At 48.9% G+C, this 17,766-nt stretch overlaps 10 protein-coding genes; 6 read left to right on the forward strand and 4 right to left on the reverse strand.

The window, feature by feature from the left end:
- Positions 1–332: 332 nt before the first annotated feature.
- FFUJ_13910 (probable NADH cytb-reductase) lies at positions 333–1,732 on the forward strand (the record flags this gene model as incomplete). XM_023581477.1 has 2 exons in its annotated part: positions 333–408; positions 456–1,732. 2 exons carry the CDS (start codon positions 333–335, stop codon positions 1,730–1,732), a joined length of 1,353 nt encoding a protein of 450 aa, XP_023434170.1.
- Positions 1,733–1,996: 264 nt separating this feature from the next.
- On the forward strand, positions 1,997–3,721 carry FFUJ_13909 (probable high affinity methionine permease; the record flags this gene model as incomplete). XM_023581478.1 has 4 exons in its annotated part: positions 1,997–2,174; positions 2,216–3,174; positions 3,219–3,298; positions 3,346–3,721. 4 exons carry the CDS (start codon positions 1,997–1,999, stop codon positions 3,719–3,721), a joined length of 1,593 nt encoding a protein of 530 aa, XP_023434171.1.
- Positions 3,722–4,120: 399 nt separating this feature from the next.
- FFUJ_13908 (probable saccharopine dehydrogenase (NAD, L-lysine-forming)) lies at positions 4,121–5,323 on the forward strand (the record flags this gene model as incomplete). XM_023581479.1 has 3 exons in its annotated part: positions 4,121–4,181; positions 4,230–4,418; positions 4,467–5,323. 3 exons carry the CDS (start codon positions 4,121–4,123, stop codon positions 5,321–5,323), a joined length of 1,107 nt encoding a protein of 368 aa, XP_023434172.1.
- Positions 5,324–5,484: 161 nt separating this feature from the next.
- On the reverse strand, positions 5,485–6,997 carry FFUJ_13907 (related to allantoate permease; the record flags this gene model as incomplete). XM_023581480.1 has 3 exons in its annotated part: positions 5,485–6,018; positions 6,074–6,755; positions 6,807–6,997. 3 exons carry the CDS (start codon positions 6,995–6,997, stop codon positions 5,485–5,487), a joined length of 1,407 nt encoding a protein of 468 aa, XP_023434173.1.
- Positions 6,998–7,555: 558 nt separating this feature from the next.
- Positions 7,556–8,540, forward strand: FFUJ_13906 (related to D-arabinitol 2-dehydrogenase; the record flags this gene model as incomplete). XM_023581481.1 has 2 exons in its annotated part: positions 7,556–7,703; positions 7,759–8,540. The coding sequence occupies 2 exons, from the start codon at positions 7,556–7,558 to the stop codon at positions 8,538–8,540; spliced, it is 930 nt and encodes a 309-aa protein (XP_023434174.1).
- Positions 8,541–8,994: 454 nt separating this feature from the next.
- On the reverse strand, positions 8,995–9,542 carry FFUJ_13905 (related to ribose-5-phosphate isomerase; the record flags this gene model as incomplete). XM_023581482.1 has 2 exons in its annotated part: positions 8,995–9,078; positions 9,132–9,542. The coding sequence occupies 2 exons, from the start codon at positions 9,540–9,542 to the stop codon at positions 8,995–8,997; spliced, it is 495 nt and encodes a 164-aa protein (XP_023434175.1).
- Positions 9,543–9,962: 420 nt separating this feature from the next.
- FFUJ_13904 (related to fructose-bisphosphate aldolase) lies at positions 9,963–10,879 on the forward strand (the record flags this gene model as incomplete). XM_023581483.1 has 2 exons in its annotated part: positions 9,963–10,561; positions 10,609–10,879. 2 exons carry the CDS (start codon positions 9,963–9,965, stop codon positions 10,877–10,879), a joined length of 870 nt encoding a protein of 289 aa, XP_023434176.1.
- A 65-nt stretch (positions 10,880–10,944) lies between these two features.
- FFUJ_13903 (uncharacterized protein) lies at positions 10,945–12,807 on the reverse strand (the record flags this gene model as incomplete). XM_023581485.1 has 3 exons in its annotated part: positions 10,945–12,581; positions 12,633–12,667; positions 12,722–12,807. 3 exons carry the CDS (start codon positions 12,805–12,807, stop codon positions 10,945–10,947), a joined length of 1,758 nt encoding a protein of 585 aa, XP_023434177.1.
- Positions 12,808–13,272: 465 nt separating this feature from the next.
- On the forward strand, positions 13,273–15,106 carry FFUJ_13902 (related to dihydroxyacetone kinase; the record flags this gene model as incomplete). XM_023581486.1 has 2 exons in its annotated part: positions 13,273–13,756; positions 13,806–15,106. 2 exons carry the CDS (start codon positions 13,273–13,275, stop codon positions 15,104–15,106), a joined length of 1,785 nt encoding a protein of 594 aa, XP_023434178.1.
- Positions 15,107–16,449: 1,343 nt separating this feature from the next.
- On the reverse strand, positions 16,450–17,658 carry FFUJ_13901 (related to beta transducin-like protein; the record flags this gene model as incomplete). Its single annotated transcript, XM_023581487.1, has 1 exon — positions 16,450–17,658. One exon carries the CDS (start codon positions 17,656–17,658, stop codon positions 16,450–16,452), a length of 1,209 nt encoding a protein of 402 aa, XP_023434179.1.
- Between the last annotated feature and the right edge of the window lie 108 nt (positions 17,659–17,766).

The following is a 17,766-nucleotide window of genomic DNA, read 5'->3' on the forward strand; positions in this document are numbered from 1 at the left end:
TGGCAGCTTATCGTGTCTTTTGGCACACTCAAGCATGAAGAACAAATCCGACGGCATTTACGGATCCATTGACACCGAATTCCGTGCCTCGGTCAATGCAACCTTGTATCCATGTTTGATCGGGTTTATATCCTTTCAAAGTTGGTGAAATCATGAAACGGAGCAAGCACGGTCTCTCGGCCGTTCCGGACCCACAGTCGGCCGAGAAAAGACCTTGGAGCCTCGGCTTGACCAGATGAGGAAATTACCTGGCCAATCCTCGAGGTGGTATTTGATTGCCTTCATATAACGCGCCTGCGCTCCGTAATTGTTTTTCTGTACGGTTAGAGAAAATGGCTTCGTTTACTGCTAAGGAAGTGGCTGCTCACAGCACTCGTGATGATTGTTGGACAATCATTAACGGAAAAGGTATGTCTTTTTTTGGTTTTGGCGGTGAGATCTTTCTGACGGTTTAGTCTATGATGTTACGAAATATATTGAGGATCATCCTGGTGGTGCGGATGTTCTAATCGAAGTCGCTGGAAAGGATTCGACGGTGGAGTTTGACAATGCAGGTCATTCTGAAGATGCGTTTGAGATTATGGAGGAGTATCTCATTGGGACATACAGTGGTGCACCTGTACGAGGCGCGCCTAAAGCTGTGACGCTCAAAAAGACAGTGCCAAAGGCTGTTGCTGGGAGTAACTTCACTTCAACGGCACTCACAGCTACAGCTGCTATTTCTGTCGGCGCTGTTGCACTTCAAGCATACCGATTGAACCCCGAGATGCTAAACTCACTACCCAAGCTCAAAACCAGCAGCTCAGGACCTGGCTTTCTAGAAGGTTTCTTGATTGCTTCAGCACTCTTCACCGTCGCTGGTACAATCACCGCCAAGAAACTCTCCAAGCATCTTCACTTTGAAGAGGGCGGCTTCATGAGCTACGCTCCTCACAAGAAAATGCCAAAGGTCACAAAAGTCAACCCCCTCATCCAACGAGGCTGGCTCGACCCAACAACATACCACGCTCTCCCCCTAACCGAGAAGGAATTAATCGCCCCCAACGTCTATCGTCTTGTCTTCAGCCTCCCAACACCCACAACAGTCCTCGGTCTCCCAACAGGCCAGCATCTCGCCATTAAAGCTGAGATCGACGGCAAGATCGTCAACCGCTCATACACCCCCATCTCCAACAACAACGATCTCGGCAGACTCGAGCTCGTCATCAAATGCTACCCCGACGGTCTCTTGACAGGAAAATACCTCGCCAACCTCTCCCTCGGCGATGAGGTTTCCTTCCGCGGTCCCAAGGGCGCAATGCGCTATAAGAACGGTCTCTGCAAACGAATAGGCATGCTCGCCGGCGGAACGGGAATAACGCCCATGTTTCAGATAATCCGCGCTATTTGCGAAGACGATCGCGACTTGACGCAGGTTAGTCTCATTTACGCGAACCGCTCAGAACAAGATATTCTTCTGCGCGACGAACTCGAGACTTTTGCGCGTCGGTACCCACAGAATTTCCGTCTGTACTACGTCGTAGAAAAGGCGCCGGAAAATTGGGCTTATGGCACGGGATACGCTACACAGGAGCTTATGGAGGAAAAGTTCCCCGCGCCAGGCGCAGAGTCCAAGATCATGCTGTGTGGCCCGCCGGGGATGGTAAAGGCGGCAAAGACGTCGCTTGGCAACCTTGGCTTTGAGCAGCCTGGGGCTTCTGCCAAGATGAGCGATCACATCTTTTGCTTCTAGACTCTTTTAGATACTTTAATGACACTGCATATTATCCGTATCCGCACACCCCACGTCGTGGGATCGGCACCCTTGAAACCTTGTCTTATGCTTATGAGCTTATTTTTGTGTGCCGCAGCAACGGGCGTAAATCTCACGACCTGCCGTTTTGAGTAACTCACTGCATATTCCGTGTCACCAGGGTTAAATGTCGACATCGATCTGCGCCTCATTCTCGTTGTTATAAGATGCACGTAATTCTCATGTTTTGTTTGTGCAGCAGCAATGGCGGACCGGAAAGAACCCCAGGCCTTTGATGGCTTGAGACACAATGACATCAGTGATGAAAGACCTGATAATGGGAGTACCATCGACGCGCAGAACTTTGCGTACAGTGAGGATCGAAAAATTGGTATCACGGGTGCTGTTTTTCTGATTCTGAATAAGATGATTGGCACAGGAAGTAAGTTTCCTATTTTATGAGTCGACGTCGCTGACCTTAAGTCTTTTCAACGCCGTCGAGTATCTTTGCAGCTACTGGCTCCGTCGGCATATCCCTCATGCTTTGGGTGATAGGCGGTTTCCTCACCTTTTGCGGTCTAAGCGTCTTTCTCGAATTCGGCTTAGCTATTCCACGATCTGGAGGTGAGAAGAATTATCTCGAGCGCGTTTATCGCCGTCCTCGATATCTAGCGACATGCGTTCTCGCTTCGCAGATGATTCTGCTTGGCTTTTCCTCTGGTAACTCCCTTGCTTTCGGGCGCTATATCCTCTTTGCGTCCGGGCGAGAAACACCCGATGGATGGGAAGCCCGCGGCATCGCAGTGACGTGCGTGACCTTTGCCGTCTTGATGCACAGTGTAACCCCAAAGTGGGGTATTCGTCTCTTCAACGTCCTTGGCGTCTTCAAAGTCGTCATTCTTCTCTTCATCGTCTTTTCAGGCTTTGCCGCCCTCGCAGGTCATCGCCGCGTGCCCAACCCTCACAACTTTGACAACGCGTTCAGAATCGAAGATGGAGACGGCTACGGTGGCGGCGGCGCATACGCTTACTCCAACGCCCTTCTGAATATCATCTACAGCTACAAGGGCTGGGAAAACGCAAACTACGTGGTAAGCGAACTCAAGCACCCCAAGAAAACCCTCGCCATCGCAGCGCCTATAGCCATTGGCGGCGTCACAATTCTATACGTCCTCGCCAACGTAGCGTACTTTGCAGCTATACCCAAATCAGACCTCGCCAAGTCCGAAGTTATCGTCGCAGGGCTCTTTTTCCGTAACATCTTTGGGGAGAGCGCTGCGGCGCGGAGTCTTCCTGCTTTTGTGGCGTTGAGTAACCTTGGGAATGTGCTTGCTGTTTCGTTTGCGCATGCGAGGTTGAATCAGGAGTTGGCCAAGGAGGGAATGTTGCCGTTTAGTCGGTTCTGGGCGTCGAATAAGCCGTTTAATGCACCGGCTTCTGCGGTAAGTTATGATTCTGTTTGCAGAGAGTGAGGCTGACGATTTAGCTTTTTCTTCACTGGATTGTTACGGTTGTTGTGCTTCTTGCTCCGCCTGCTGGACCAGCTTATAACTTTATCGTCAACCTGTAAGTTACTCTTCCTCGGCGCTCCATATACAAGGCTGACAATTCAGGTACACATACCCCGGCTCCTGGATCAACGGCTTCGTCACAGCGGGCTTGATATACCTGCACTACAAGAAATCCGAGAACTGGTCATCACCTTGGCACACATATCTCCCCATATCCATAATCTACCTCCTCGCCAACATCTTCCTCGCCTTGGTGCCTTTCATCCCACCCGACGGCGACTGGAACGCCGATGGATACCCATACTACGTGTTCCCTGTCGTTGGTGTTGGTGTTTTGATCCTTGGTGGTGTCTACTGGAGCTTCTGGACAAAGATACTTCCCAGGATTGGAGGATACAAGGTTGTTGCGGATAGGACGTTTGATGACTCTGGCGTTGAGACGGTTAGGTACCGAAAGATTCCTGTCAAGAGGGATTAGGGAATCTGACTTGGGATGTTTTGAGGGGGGTTATGCGTGTTTTTGAGGCTGGGGTCTCGACAATTTTTGGCTACGGTGCATCACCATCTGCATCATGTATAACTTGAAGCATGCTATGCTCGACTAGATTTGAAATTGCTTAATCTTATATCATATTTTTTATCAGTTTGAAAACAATGATGAAAGAGTTTTTAAACAATATAAGAGTGCCAAAGTTACACATTTTGCTCCTTAATTGGAGTGGTCCATGACTCACCCTATACAGACCCACAATCATCCGGCAAAGTCATTGATCTGCGTAGAGTATAAGCTCTAAGCCAAGGACAGGTCTCAAGTACAAATAACGAACTGTAACCGCATTGCTTTCCAAATCCAAACTTTCTCCATAGAATCACAAACATGTCGCCGGTCACAATCCATCTCCGGTCTGAGACAAAGCCGCTAGAGCGTCGCTCTCCATGTTGAAACCTTTAAACTACTCTGACAATCCCTTCATCTAACAAAGAAGTGTCACCCTCGACTGCCAAGGCTTTGCTCGACGCTGGCTACGTAGTTCGAGTGGAAGAGTCTCCTGACCGTATCTACAAGATCGATGAGTTCAGAGCTGTCGGAGCTGAGATTGTGCCTACTGGCTCTTGGGTCAATGCACCCAAGGGCGACATTATCCTGGGATTGAAGGAGATTGAAGCTGATGGAAGTATGTTCATCAATTTGCAATGCTCTTCTGCTTACTGATCGTATCCAGCACCATTGCCGCATACCTACATTCATTTTGCTCACGTATACAAAAAGCAAACTGGTTGGGCTACTGAGCTGTCTCGCTTCTCAAACGCAGGTGGCTTGCTGTATGACTTGGAGTTCCTCACAGATGAAGACGGAAGACGAGTGGCTGCATTCGGATACTGGGCTGGGTTTGCTGGAACTGTGCTGGCGCTCTTATCCTGGGCTCATCAACTGCTCAACCCCGGCGTACCCCAAGGACCGGTTCCCGTCGTCGACTCTGCCTCTGCTTTGACTGAACTTGTCAAGGGCAAGGTCGACGCTGCACGTTCCGCTAACGATGGTGCGCATCCTCGACTGATCGTTATCGGTTGCCTGGGCCGCTGCGGCGGCAAAGGTGCCATCGCAGCAGCTGAGGCTATCGGTGTCACTGACATTCTGAAATGGGACATCGCTGAAACGAGCAAGGGTGGCCCATTTCCTGAGGTTGCTTCGTCTGACATCTTTGTGAACTGCGTATACCTAGGCTCCAACAAAATCCCGCCATTCACAACTTTCAAAGCTCTCTCAGCACTTGACAGACGACTTCGGGTCATCTGCGACGTCAGCTGCGGCCCCATTAGCGAGAACAATCCCATTCCAGTATACTATAGCTACAGTTCGTTCGAGAACCCCACTGTTCCTGCTTCTGAGCACATCGATGGCCCTGAGCTGCGCATCATCGCCATCGATCATCTTCCTACCATGGTTGCGCGTGAGTCGAGCGATGAGTATTCCTCACTGCTTCTGCCAAGTCTGTTGACTCTAGACCGTCGGGATACTGAAGGGGTTTGGCAGCGAGCGGAACGCATCTTTCGTGAGAAGGTTGCAGAACTGTCCTAAGTCTTTGTATACCCTTTCTCAGTTTACATCCAGATTCGGGACTACTGGTACTCAGTGGGGTTTTCTAGAGACAATACTGTATAATCCATAACTAGCATCACCTCCACCTAACTAACTGTAACTAAAAGTACATTACATATCCTTGTAGGTAATGTCATCACTCAAGCCCGTTTCTTGCCTTGGAGAAAGACATGCAAGAGGATATATGATACAGCTCCAGTGAAGCACAGCCCGCTGATGACTCCAAATCCCTTGAGGTACTTTGGCTTCTCCGATGCTGGGAACAAGTAGGCGCCATAGATCTGCGCCAGGTTACCCATTGCATTGACAAACGCCAGAGAAATAGCTCTTGTCTCAGTAGGCATGGAGCCAAAGGTAATTGAGGCGTAAGACAGCGACAAGCCATTTGAGGCCCAGAGTGCTGCAGCCATGATGACGAGGAGAGCGTAGCGTGCTTTGAAGTTGTAGACGACGCAGATGATGATGGCGCAAAGCATGGCGATGCTCATCCAAGCGCACAGTATAACACCTCGCCATTTGCTGTTCTTATCGGCGAAGTAGCCTGTGAGGGCGGTGACTACAAATGCGACGCCAAAGATGGGTATGGTCATGTACTGAGCTGCCGTGGATTCATAACCGAGACCTTTGACGAGAGTGGGGTAAAAGTAGGAGAGAGTTGAAGAGCCAACAATTGCCTAAGGAAGTCCACAGTCAGTAAAAGACTCAGAAACAAGGTGGTCGATGACTTACCATGTAACCAACAACAAAGAGCCAAGTGCGCCAGTTAGTCATGCTGAGTTTAAAGGCCTGCCAATGACCCAGTTTCGATTCGTCTTCAGAGTGAACCTGTGGTCTGTCGTGCTGCAGTCTTCGAATGGCAAGATCAATCTGTGCCTGGCTGAATTTGAGCCTCGAAGTGTTTGCTGGGAAGTCAGGAAGAACAAAATACGCAATAACAGCGACACCCATAGTGGCAGCGCCTTCAACAACAAACAACCACCTCCAACCAGCCTTGCCGTGTGCACCATCGAGACCACTAGTGATAGAACCAGCCAAGAGACCACCAAATGCACCGGAGAGGATAGCAGCAGAGATATACACGGCGAATCTCTTGCTCTGCTCCTCACTCTTATACCAGGAGGAGAGAAGCAGAAGCACGCCAGGAGCAAATCCAGACTCAAGGACACCCATGAGGATTCTGAACCCGATCATATGTTCATAAGTGCGCGTGAAAGCCATTGCGACTGTGACGCCGCCCCAGACAAACATGATGCCGGGGAGATATCGACTCGGACGCGTTCGTGTGAGGATCATGTTGGAGGGAACTTCGAAGACGACGTAGCCAACGAAGAAGACGACAAGGACAATGGAATATTTGTTGGAGTCGAGGTTAAGGTCCTTGTCCATTCCGGCGATTCTGGCATTTCCGATACTGTTGAAAGGTTAACTAGACTCTAGTGTATGTGAAAGGGAGTATACTGACTTGGTTCTGTCCATGTATGACATGAGGTACATGAACCACATCATGGGGAGAATGAAGAGGTCGATCTTGCGAACGAGCTTCTTCTCTTCCTCAGTATCGGGTACATATTCTTCATTCGCCATAGAGTCTTCCTTTGGGTCGATGATATTATCCTCATGCTCAAAGGACTGTTTGTGCTCTACCTTATCCATGATGTCGAGCAAGGGATGAATAATTGACGCGTCTAAAGATGACTGATGACGAACAATGACTGATGGTGGTAGTGAAGCAGTTGAGATGAAAGATACGAGTGATACTTAAATAGAATACATGCCATACCTCTCACTGCACAGTTCACCTTCGTATCTTGGAGATTGGCATGTTTTCAAACGAGAGAGGTTTTCTCTTAGCTCCAAGTTCAGGAATCAGCTGTTCTAGAATCGTGGAGACCCCAGATTTTGGCCAAGACTAATTTAGCTTCTGCCCCTACGCGAGCTGAACGCAAGGGACGACGCTATTGGGGTAACTAAACCGCGCTTAGGGGTTACCGAGGCCGCGAGACGCAGTACAGCGACCGGGATGTCACGCCATAGTGCCGATGTTGAGCTCCTTGGCTTATTGTGGTGCGATGTGCTTGCAGAATACTTCTGTGGGGAGGCGTCTTGAATCCAATATTTAACATATGTTTAACTTGACTTTTTGAATCTCCATCTTCCTTTTTCAGCATAAGTTCACTCACTTCGAGTTTCTTGTTAAAATAACACAACACAATGACGAGTGGCCCCCAAAACACAAACGGTACCTCCAACGGTACCGCTAACGGTACAAACGGCGCCACCAATGGACACGGGCCTCTGAGCACAATGCCTGGCCCCAACCATGACTACAAGGTGAGCCTACAAGACAAGGTCATTGCCAGTATGTTACTCGTGTCAATACCCTGCGCAGATATGATGAATGCTAATAACAAAAGTCACCGGTGCCAATCAAGGCATTGGTCTTGGTATCGCCGAGGTCTGTCTTGTGAATGACGCTGCTTTTGTCTACAGCCTCGACGTCACTGAACCTTCAGAACCCTTTGCAGCTCTGCTCAAACGCTTCCCGGGAAAACTGGGTTTCCAGAAGTGTGATGTGACGAACGAAGAGAGTGTAACTTCCGCGATAGATGCCATCATCGCTGAGAAGGGCCGCTTCGATGGAATGGTCGCCAACGCTGGTGCCACAAAGCATCAACCTGCCTTGGACTTTACTGCTGAGCAGGTTGAGAAGCTGTTCCGTTTGAATGTATTTGGGGCCTGGAATTGTGCAACGGCTGCTGCGCGCGCGTTTATCAAGCTTGGCTGCAAGGGCAGCATTGTGTTTACAGCCAGCATGACATCTTACCGCCCAAACAGAGTAATTATTCCCAAACTCCCTAGAAATACTTCCCCCATTAACTTTATACAGGCTGCCCCATCAGCTCCTTACGGCGCAACCAAGGGCGCAGTGCGAAACATGACGCACACTCTTGCCATGGAATGGTCGCAGTACGGCATCCGAGTGAACAGTATTTCCCCTGGTTTCGTCAAAACTGCTCTCACATATTATGTTGAAACAGCGCCTGATTGGGATACCAAGATGAAGTACTACGGTGGCATGCCCCGTCTGGCGCTACCGCAGGAGCTTGGAGGTGCATATGTTTACCTGCTGAGTGAGACAGCGACTTATACAACAGGAATTGATATCCCGATCGCGGGCATTGTTGGCGCTTGGTAGTTGAAAGATCTTTCTATAGAAATCTGTGCTTGTTCAATAGATTTGATTGCATCTGGAAAGTTCATAAGTCGTATATGTTTGCTTACTCATGGACCTGGTAATAGAGTGCTCGCCTTATCACTACTAACTTGAATAGCCCTGGAATGGCCAACAAGGGGTAAGTCGCAGCTTCAACGAAGCGAAATTCTTATATTGATCCCTGTCAGTATTAAATAAAACGCTTTTTTGCCTTCATGCCCAGAACCACTGTATAGAACTATCGACATGTCTAACGCAAATTCAAACTGCGGAAACGAGAGCAAACAACATAAAACATTGTGTAAAGGGCTTCAAAGAATCATGCAGAGTATTTTACAGTTTAGCCGAGCTTTTAGAGAGACGTGAGAAGGTGATAAACGAGTAAAAGTCATTAAATAAAAGATGTTGTATTTGGTGTCTACTTCTATCTACCGTCCTATGCAGCAACTACTGGCGCTGCTATAAGTTGTTCTTTGTCGTAATCCTCAATTATCTTAACCTTGGCAGCAGATGACGAGTTCTAGAACAGAATTAATAAAACAAGCCTTCAAAGAGCAGGGCAGAGATACTTACGGGATCAAACTGATAACCCAGCCATTCTTTTACAAGTCTCTTAGCAAGCTCAATGCCCACAACACGCTGTCCCAAACATAGGACCTGGGCGTTATTACTCAAGACCGAACGCTCGACAGAGAAGCTATCGTGTGCTGTCACAGCTCTGATACCACGGACTTTGTTGGCGGCTATGGCAACACCAAGGCCGGTGCCGCAAATCAACAAAGCTCTGTCGGCTTCGCCCTTTGCAACTTTCTCAGCTGCGGCGATGGCAAAGTGTGAGTAGGCAGTTTTGTCTTCCTCTGATGAGGGACCAGCGTCGACAACGGAAGAGACTCGGGGATCTGTGAGGAGTTGTTGGGTGATGATGGACTTGTAGGGGAAGCCGGCGTCGTCCCCACCGATGACTATCCGAAGTCCGGATGGCATTGTATAATGGGGTAAAGAAATTACTGGGAGGTAATGTAAATCTCGATGTTTGATAGTGATAGCCAAACGACTTTGTCTCTGCCTTTGTTGTGTACTTTATGCTATTCCAGTGCCTTTTCCTCGGACGCGCCCGGAAGCGAATCATAGTTGCAATGCAGGTACCGCGCTTCGAGGTCAAGATGCCAAAGTCGACAAGGTTCGGACAAGCAGTGCTAGCTTGAATTGGGTTAGTCTTGGCTGCCGAATTACCTCGAGGCGCGAATGTGCGGGGGACACTTGGGGGTTGGTACAAGGATTAATAGCAGTGCGCCATGGGTGATTGATTCAAGCAGATCCTGACCGGGTATACAATCTTGCTTATACTTTTAATCAGTATAGAAACAGAGACTGCATTCGACTTGACAGATACACATGGCAAAAATGACTTCCACTTGGGAACCGCAAAACAACAAGACCTGCCAGATCCTCAAAGCAGCTGAGGATGGAGGCTATGGAGTCGTTGCACCAATAGCTTACAACATCGAACACATTCTTGCCTTTGTACGAGCCGCCGAAGCCAAGCGCAGTCCACTCATCATTCAAGTATTTCCTTGGGCCATCACGTTCTCTTCCGGGCTCCTCATCCATGCCGCAGCACACGCAGCGCGCAATGCTTCAGTTCCGATCGCGATCCATTTAGATCATGCTCAGGATGAAGCAATTATTCGACATGCGGCGGATTCTCTCCCATTTGACAGCATCATGGTTGACATGAGCCACTATGAGATGGAGGAGAATCTGGCCAAGACTAAAGAGTTAGTGGAGTACTGCCATGCTCGTGGAATTGCTACGGAGGCTGAACCGGGGAGAATTGAAGGGGGAGAGGATGGGATTGCGGATACAGCTGATCTGGAGGGAGCTCTGACCACCTCAGAGCAGGTGGAGGATTTCATCGCGACGGGTATCGATTTCCTTGCTCCTGCATTTGGCAACGTCCATGGAGAGTATGGCAAAAGAGGTCCTGTTCTCGAGTTTGATCGGTAAGTGAACTTTGCTAGTCATTACATCAGGTCTGACAAAGCTTTAGGCTGGAGATGATACGGTCCAGAGTCAACGGACGCGTGAGAGTTGTCCTCCATGGGACCAACGACTTTCCTGAAGATATTATGAAGGCCTGTATCAAGGGCGGTGTTTCCAAGGTCAACGTGAACAAGCTTGTCTTGGACGATTACCTTATTCACATCCAGGAGCAAGCATCGAAAATCAACTTGACGACATTGATGGAAGAGGGCGTGGAGAAAGCCCAGAAACTAACAGAATGGCAAATGGATGTCTGCGGTTCTTCAGGGAAGGCTTAGCTATACCGTAGTTGGGTGATTCTTATAAATTATGAGGCTACCTTTGCCGGCTCACTCTTGTGTTTTCAGAACGCTTCTTGACTTCCTTCTTGATCTGCCTTGGCCCATTCCGTCCTCAGATCATCTCTCCACATCTTCATGGGAACCCAATTTACTCGAGCCTCACACGCTTCCATCAAAGAAATGACTTTCTCACGCTTATCAGCATCCTGCAGACAAAGACCGGCACCGTAAAGACACTGGGCTGATACAATCTGACATGCTTCGTCCTCCAATTCCATGGCTATTCCGCATATGGTGTCTACAGACTGCGTGAGTGTCTTTTGCATTCTTAGATACCCATTAAACCCAGCGGGTATTGGACTGTGAAGTGCTATTAATATTTGTGCAAACGCAAGTGCCTGCAAGGCAGCTCCAAATTCTGGTGGGTGTATCCAAATCCCTTTGAAGATATCAACGATTCCAGAGGGTGATGGAAGGGGCTGGTATTGCTCGCCAAGGTGAGTCTTGAGCTTTTCTATCTTGTTCAAGATGTCAATTCTGGCACGGCCCAAGTCCACTGGTGCCAGCCGATTTGGTGTTGAGCCGGATACCGCAGCGTGAGAATGGGCATAGTAATTCACAGCCTGTGAGAGGAGATATATAGCTCTCTCTGCCAAGTCATGCTGGTCAAGCTCGCTGAGGTCTTGAACTGGGACCCAGAAACTGAGACAAGGCCTCTTTTCTCGGAATGCGGCCCAAATATCCTGCCGGAGCCAAGCCCACCAAACAGCTTGGCGAAGACCGCCAGAACCGCCATGGACCTCTTGAGATCTCTGTATCCAGAAGACGCCCTTGAGATGTCTCTGCCAGTTTCCCCGCCCATCTGACTCATCGAGCATTTCGTAAGAGGAGATAACAATGGCCGTGGCTAGAAGCTCCTCCGAGTTGGTGTAGCTTGTATAGCCGAGTGCTTCTTGCACATAGTGAAGTGTTTCATAGTAATGCCGGATCGACTCGTTGTCCGTTACGGTGCGGTCGCTGGAACTGGGTAATTTGGAGCGATGACGTGCAGCAAGGGCCAGAATGGCATGAAGCAGTCCCGGGTCTTTCAGAGCCAGTCTGATAACATATGTAGAGAATAGCCTCTGGGGATGAAAGAGGTCCAACCATAAAGCACACTTCTCTGCAAAGTGACGAAGAAGAACAGCATCATGAGGCGATAAAGTTGCTGGGCTCACTCCAGCTTTCCAGCCGGTAGGCTCGACCTGGGCAACTTGAGATAAACGGGCTTGAAGGCTTCCAATGTCTGGAGGTCTTTCTTCACCTTCTCTCAAGGCTGGAGTCGGCGCAAGTGAGAAGCCGCTATCTGCTTGTGCGGCATCATTGGCGAGAAGGTCAAGCCATCGTATCGAAGCAAAATCGGCAGTCCAGAAGGCTGAATCCGGTGACCAGGTAGAGGTAGGTAGTGGCTGGGCGGCCACGCCGATGAGTGAGACATGGTTCGCAGACAGGGACGGCTGTATGTTGGGGCCAGGGTCAGTGGTGAGGCTGCTGTGTGAGTCTGGTAGATCAAGTTCTGGTGGAGATCCTTGGTCACCGAGGAATAATTGGTCCCCTGATTGCGTTTCCGAGTCATCAACGCTTGTCAAGGAAGACTGCGTTTCGGGGTAGACACAATCGCGAGATCTAATCGTGCAGGGTCCGCAGACTGGACGTCTCTCTGGTATAGCCCATTAGCGGGTTTGGGGGCAACGTGAAAGATCGCTCTCACCATCGCATTTCTTGTGTCGCTTGCGACATGTCAAACTGTATCTATCAGACCGAAATGATCATATCGCGCATCAGGAGACATGCACTGACCAGCCAGTTCTCGTACGCAACCCTCGACTGCGGGACTTGCGCGGTCTCTTCCTCAGCCGCGTTTGATCGCCTTCATCTCGGTCCATTGGAGATGGTGTTGCGTGGAGTGACGCGAGACGAAGGTCGGCAGAACAGGACTAAAGCATACGATTTGCAGAAGGGAGCTCTATTGCCGCGGTTTAGCCAAAGCTACAGCATAGCCCAAAAGCCCAAAGCCCACTAAACTGCATCAAACTCACCTAAACTCTTTCACCACTTGGAGCGTCCCTAAGCGAGGTTGCTCCAAACTGCGGGGAACCTTGTTAAGCTAATTTGACAAGTTGCGTCTCGCGGTCATGTTTCAATATGTTAACCTGCAGATGACATGACTGGGTATTGAATTACTTGGGAAAAAGGTTGAAAGAGGCGTCACGAGGTGCAGCTTGTATCAATACCAATAGCTATTTGAATTATATATCGGCTCTATCAATTGAACTCTTATTCTACTGTGTTTCTCACTATACCAGTGTTGCTTTTTTTTTTTGCCGCCGATCAATTACCTTATTGCCATCATGTCGACAAAACATTATTTCTCAGAAGCAGCTGCAAATTCCTTAGTACCTCGAGCACTCAGGTCTCTTGTAACAGCCAATCCCCATCTCATCTTGAACGAGCCCGAACGTGTAGTAGCCAACCAATATCACGACCCCTCGAAAGTCGCCATCATCAGCGGTGGCGGTTCAGGCCATGAGCCCTCCTGGAGTGGTTTCGTCGGCGAAGGCCTGCTCTCTGCAGTAGCATGTGGTGATATCTTTGCCTCACCGAGCACCAAGCAAATCCTGGCCGCCAAGAAGCTGGCACCGTCTACCAAGGGGACCATTTTTCTCATCACAAACTACACTGGAGATCGTCTTCACTTTGGCCTTGCTGCCGAGAAAGCAAAGGCCGCCGGGTCGGGGGAAGATTATCTGGTACTTCCAGCGACGGATGATGTTTCTATTGGGAGGAGCAGATCGGAACGAGTAGGAAGAAGAGGCATGCCTGGTCATGTCTTTAGTAAGTGGGTCCCAAGTCACGGATTATGCGTCCTGCTAATGCTCAATAGCGATGAAAGTTCTCTGTGCTGCCGCTGCCGAGGACTGGTTTTTTGAACAGTGCGTAAACTTAGGTCGAGCAGTCAACGACAACACTGTCTCGATCGGATCATCGCTTGATCACTGCCACGTGCCAGGTCGGCAATACCAGAAGATCGCCGATGACATTTGCGTTATCGGAGCCGGCATCCACAATGAACCCGGCCAACAACTGGTTTCTCCTTTCCCGACTGTTGAAAGCGTCATAGAGTCTTGTTTGAAGCTACTATGTGACCACAGTGATCCAGAACGAGGGTTCTGCAAGTTCGCCCAAGATGATGAGACATTACTGCTTGTGAACAATTACGGTGGTCTTTCAAATCTGGAGCTTGGTGCATTGGTTGACGAAGTTCAACAGCAGCTTGCTTCGACATGGTCTATTAAACCAGTCAGATGTCTTTCGGGGTCTTTTGAGACCTCTTTGAATGCACCAGGCTTCTCAGTCTCACTCTGTAATCTATCAGCCTCTGCAAGACTTTGCAACTCAACAACCGGAACATTACTCGAGCTTTTTGACCGACCCACAACAGCTGTATCCTGGCCGAACCTTGTCAGACCATCACAGAAGCTTGTTCCCAGTAACGAAGGAAAGCAAAATGGTCATACAAATGGAGAAAAGTCGGTTGCTACCACCAAACAGTACGACTCAATGGATCCATCGTTGCTTGAGAGATGCATCAGGTCAGCTTGTGAGAAGGCCATCCTCGCTGAGCCAAAACTCACCGAGTGGGATATGATGATGGGCGATGGAGACTGCGGCGAAGCAGTCAAGGGCCTGTGTGAGTCCGTGATTAGAAAACTTGATGAGAGAATTGCTGCTCCAGGCTCTGTTGTGTCGTTCCTCGAAGCAATCACCGACACCGTTGACGATATGGGCGGCACACTCGGCGCCATATTTGGAATTCTCCTCACAGCTCTCAACAACGCCCTCAAGCGCCAACTCGCAGATCAGGGAGCAGTTAAGGATGTAACTGCAGAGATATATGCTGAAGCCCTTCATATTGCTGTCGAGTCTCTCAAGACCTGCACGACAGCAAGAGAGGGAGACCGCACCGTGATGGATGTTCTTCTGCCATTTTCAGATGAGTTTGTGAGGAACAAGAGTTTTGAGGCTGCGGTTGTGAAGGCGAAGGAAAAGGCAGAGGCTACACGATATCTGAGACCGAAACTTGGAAGGGCTTTGTATGTTGGTGAGGCTAGTGAGCAGCAGGTGCCAGACCCAGGGGCTTGGGCGCTCTATGAGATACTACGCGGCATGGCAGGAAGTTTATAGAACCTACAAGCATACATATCAATAGACCGACAGTCTATTCCAGAAAAGGTCTGAGAACTGAATGAAAATTGGTTATATATTACCCTAATATTAACGAGGATATAAAAAGCCTCGTTACTTTAAATGTCTTATAAAATATAAAACACTAAGTTTATAGGGTTAACTTAGAAGTTAAGGAGTGAAAGTATAGTACTTATGCTATTATATATAGTAAGTGAAAGAAAAGAAAAGAAAAGAAAAGAAGCTATAACTCATTATTAACTCATGCTTCTACATACAGTATTTATCCTACGTCTTTAGCAACAGATAAGATACATGCCAGGCGATCCACCAATAACGACTTTACAATTCTCTCGTATAGCCTGAGCAACAGCACATGGTAAACAGCAATCGCCTTGATAAAGCTGAGGTACGGTCTCAGAACAGCAGAGAAACTGGGATTCTTTATTCCGATGCGTCAACGTTACTCCGATCGAAGACTTTCCTGATACCGCTGGTTCCATTACAGAAGTAGCTTTGACAATCAAGTTGTGCTTCCTTGGATCGAATGGTGTCGAAAGGTCGTGATCACAACTGTCGGCCGGATTAAGACTCATCAGTCCCAAGTGCATGTCGAGAAAATTGACCTCCGTCGTACTATTGCCTTGCGTGATCTGACACCGGAGTAAAAGCGCCTGATGTCCTTGCATCAAAGCTGGGCGCAATGTCATAATAAGGCTGCTGTGTTCGCCAAGTCCTGATGGAACGGTCATCACGCCCTTGGAGATGGACCTTTTTGCTTTCGGCCTAGTCAGCGCCTTCGCTGCTTTGTTGCCTGGCATCACTGGAATTATAAAGTCATAACTGTCGGCCTGGTAATGCAGCCTTCCATCGACTAATTGATACTGCACTACCCATGGGCTAGAGATCTCAGGGACCTCAAGAGTAGCGGTGTAAATAGTAGAAGCACCTGAGCTGTTGCAGATTGCTTGTGTGGCATCTTCGCCGGCAAATAGCCTTACTCTTCCAACAAGACGGACAATTTGGTTATGCAGCCAACTCGGCATAATCCTCTTATATTCATGGTCGTGAGCCTCATTAAATCGAGACCAGATAAGTTCAATGAGATAAGGGTATATATCATCTCCAACGTGGGATCTCAACGAAGTGTTGAGACTGTATTGTAAGAAGAGAAATGGTAGCGATGCCTGCGTTATTTGGGCTACATCCCTCCAAAGCCTGGAAACTGGACAATGTACCCATGACATAAAAGCGTTCGCATTGGCTTTCGGATGAAGAGTCACGTCCCATATCTCTCCAATAATGCAAAAAGAACATGTGCAGTTTTTGAGAGGTAGAACGACTCAAAGGGTATTCTGAAGTCGGTTGAATGCCTCTTTGGGGCTCTGCAAAGTATCAGAAGGGCAACATAGCACTTTCTCTAAGCGCTGGGAAATTGTTTGTCGATATGTGGGCCCTAAAATGACCCTAAATCCTTGGGTCGGGAAACAGTCTCCTAGCCCATAAGCAGCTTTCGAGCTTAAGCAATCCGTAGCAGGCTCCATCGCTATAGATGCGACAAAGTTCGATATAGCAAGTTTCAGAAGCTGAGATGATTCTACGCCGGCCATAGAAAGGGAAATATCTAGCTGGCTCGACAAGATGCCATCACATACAAAGCGTAGTTCTTGGTTGTGTATGTGTTGACTCTCTGTGATTATATGACGTTTTAGGAACCCGGCCTTCTTGATTTCCAGTTTAGTTTCAAGATGAATCTGTGTTGAAGAGCCATCTTCGGTAGTGACCGAGAAGATAATGTTGTCCCTGAGTCCGCTCATAAGGACTTCTCTATTGATTCGCACTGAAACATCTTCGGGACACATTGCTAGCGTCAAGGCCAGTAGTGTTCCTACACATCTTGTTCCAGACACTTGTAGAACCAAACTCTCATCTTGAAGGGCACTGCAGACCCCGGATAAGAAATGGTTAAGATCCTCCTCTGTTGGGGTGTCGGCCAAGTCTCGTGGCACGTCTAAGCCAGCTTCGAAGAAGCATTGCCTCAGCCGAGTGACTTGGAGGGCCAAATGGTTTCCAAAACCTAGGCATGCTGATTTTCGTTCTAGCAGCATACAAACATCACCCAATTGAGTTGGTGAGGACAACTGCCGATCTGCAGGTAAGATATCTCGACAAAGATCGTAGAGCAATAGCCCGCAACGGCTTTTCGAGTAAAGGCTCCCGAGGGCGCAGCATAGTAGAGCTGCAGTTTGCCCACCGGTAGTCTGACTCATGAAAGCCGGGGTGTCGTCTTTTGCCCATCCAACCCAAGCAGAAAGCCTCTCAAGTCTAACACAGGATGCTCTCGACAGAAGGTCTGGAATCTTTGCGGCCCAAGGACCGTTGGATTGAAAGCAGGACCCGATTTGCTGAACTTGTATGACGGCATTGGGGTTAGCATTGTCAGCTGAAACGGCGCGAAGGAGTCCTTGGGCAAAGCCGATGGTGTTCAATGCGGCTCCCGGAATCCCTAAGATGTCAGCCTGAGCCGCCACTCCTCCATTGTCACCTGACATTGTAGTGATTTGAGTTAACTTGTCGCTTTCTGTGCGTCGTATAGGATGCAAACAACACTCCAAACTAGTGTGGCCTTAATGCAATTGAAAAGATAGAGAGCCAGAGTG

This window comes from Fusarium fujikuroi, chromosome FFUJ_chr08, assembly GCF_900079805.1.
Source record: "Fusarium fujikuroi IMI 58289 draft genome, chromosome FFUJ_chr08".
Lineage (NCBI taxonomy): Eukaryota > Fungi > Ascomycota > Sordariomycetes > Hypocreales > Nectriaceae > Fusarium > Fusarium fujikuroi.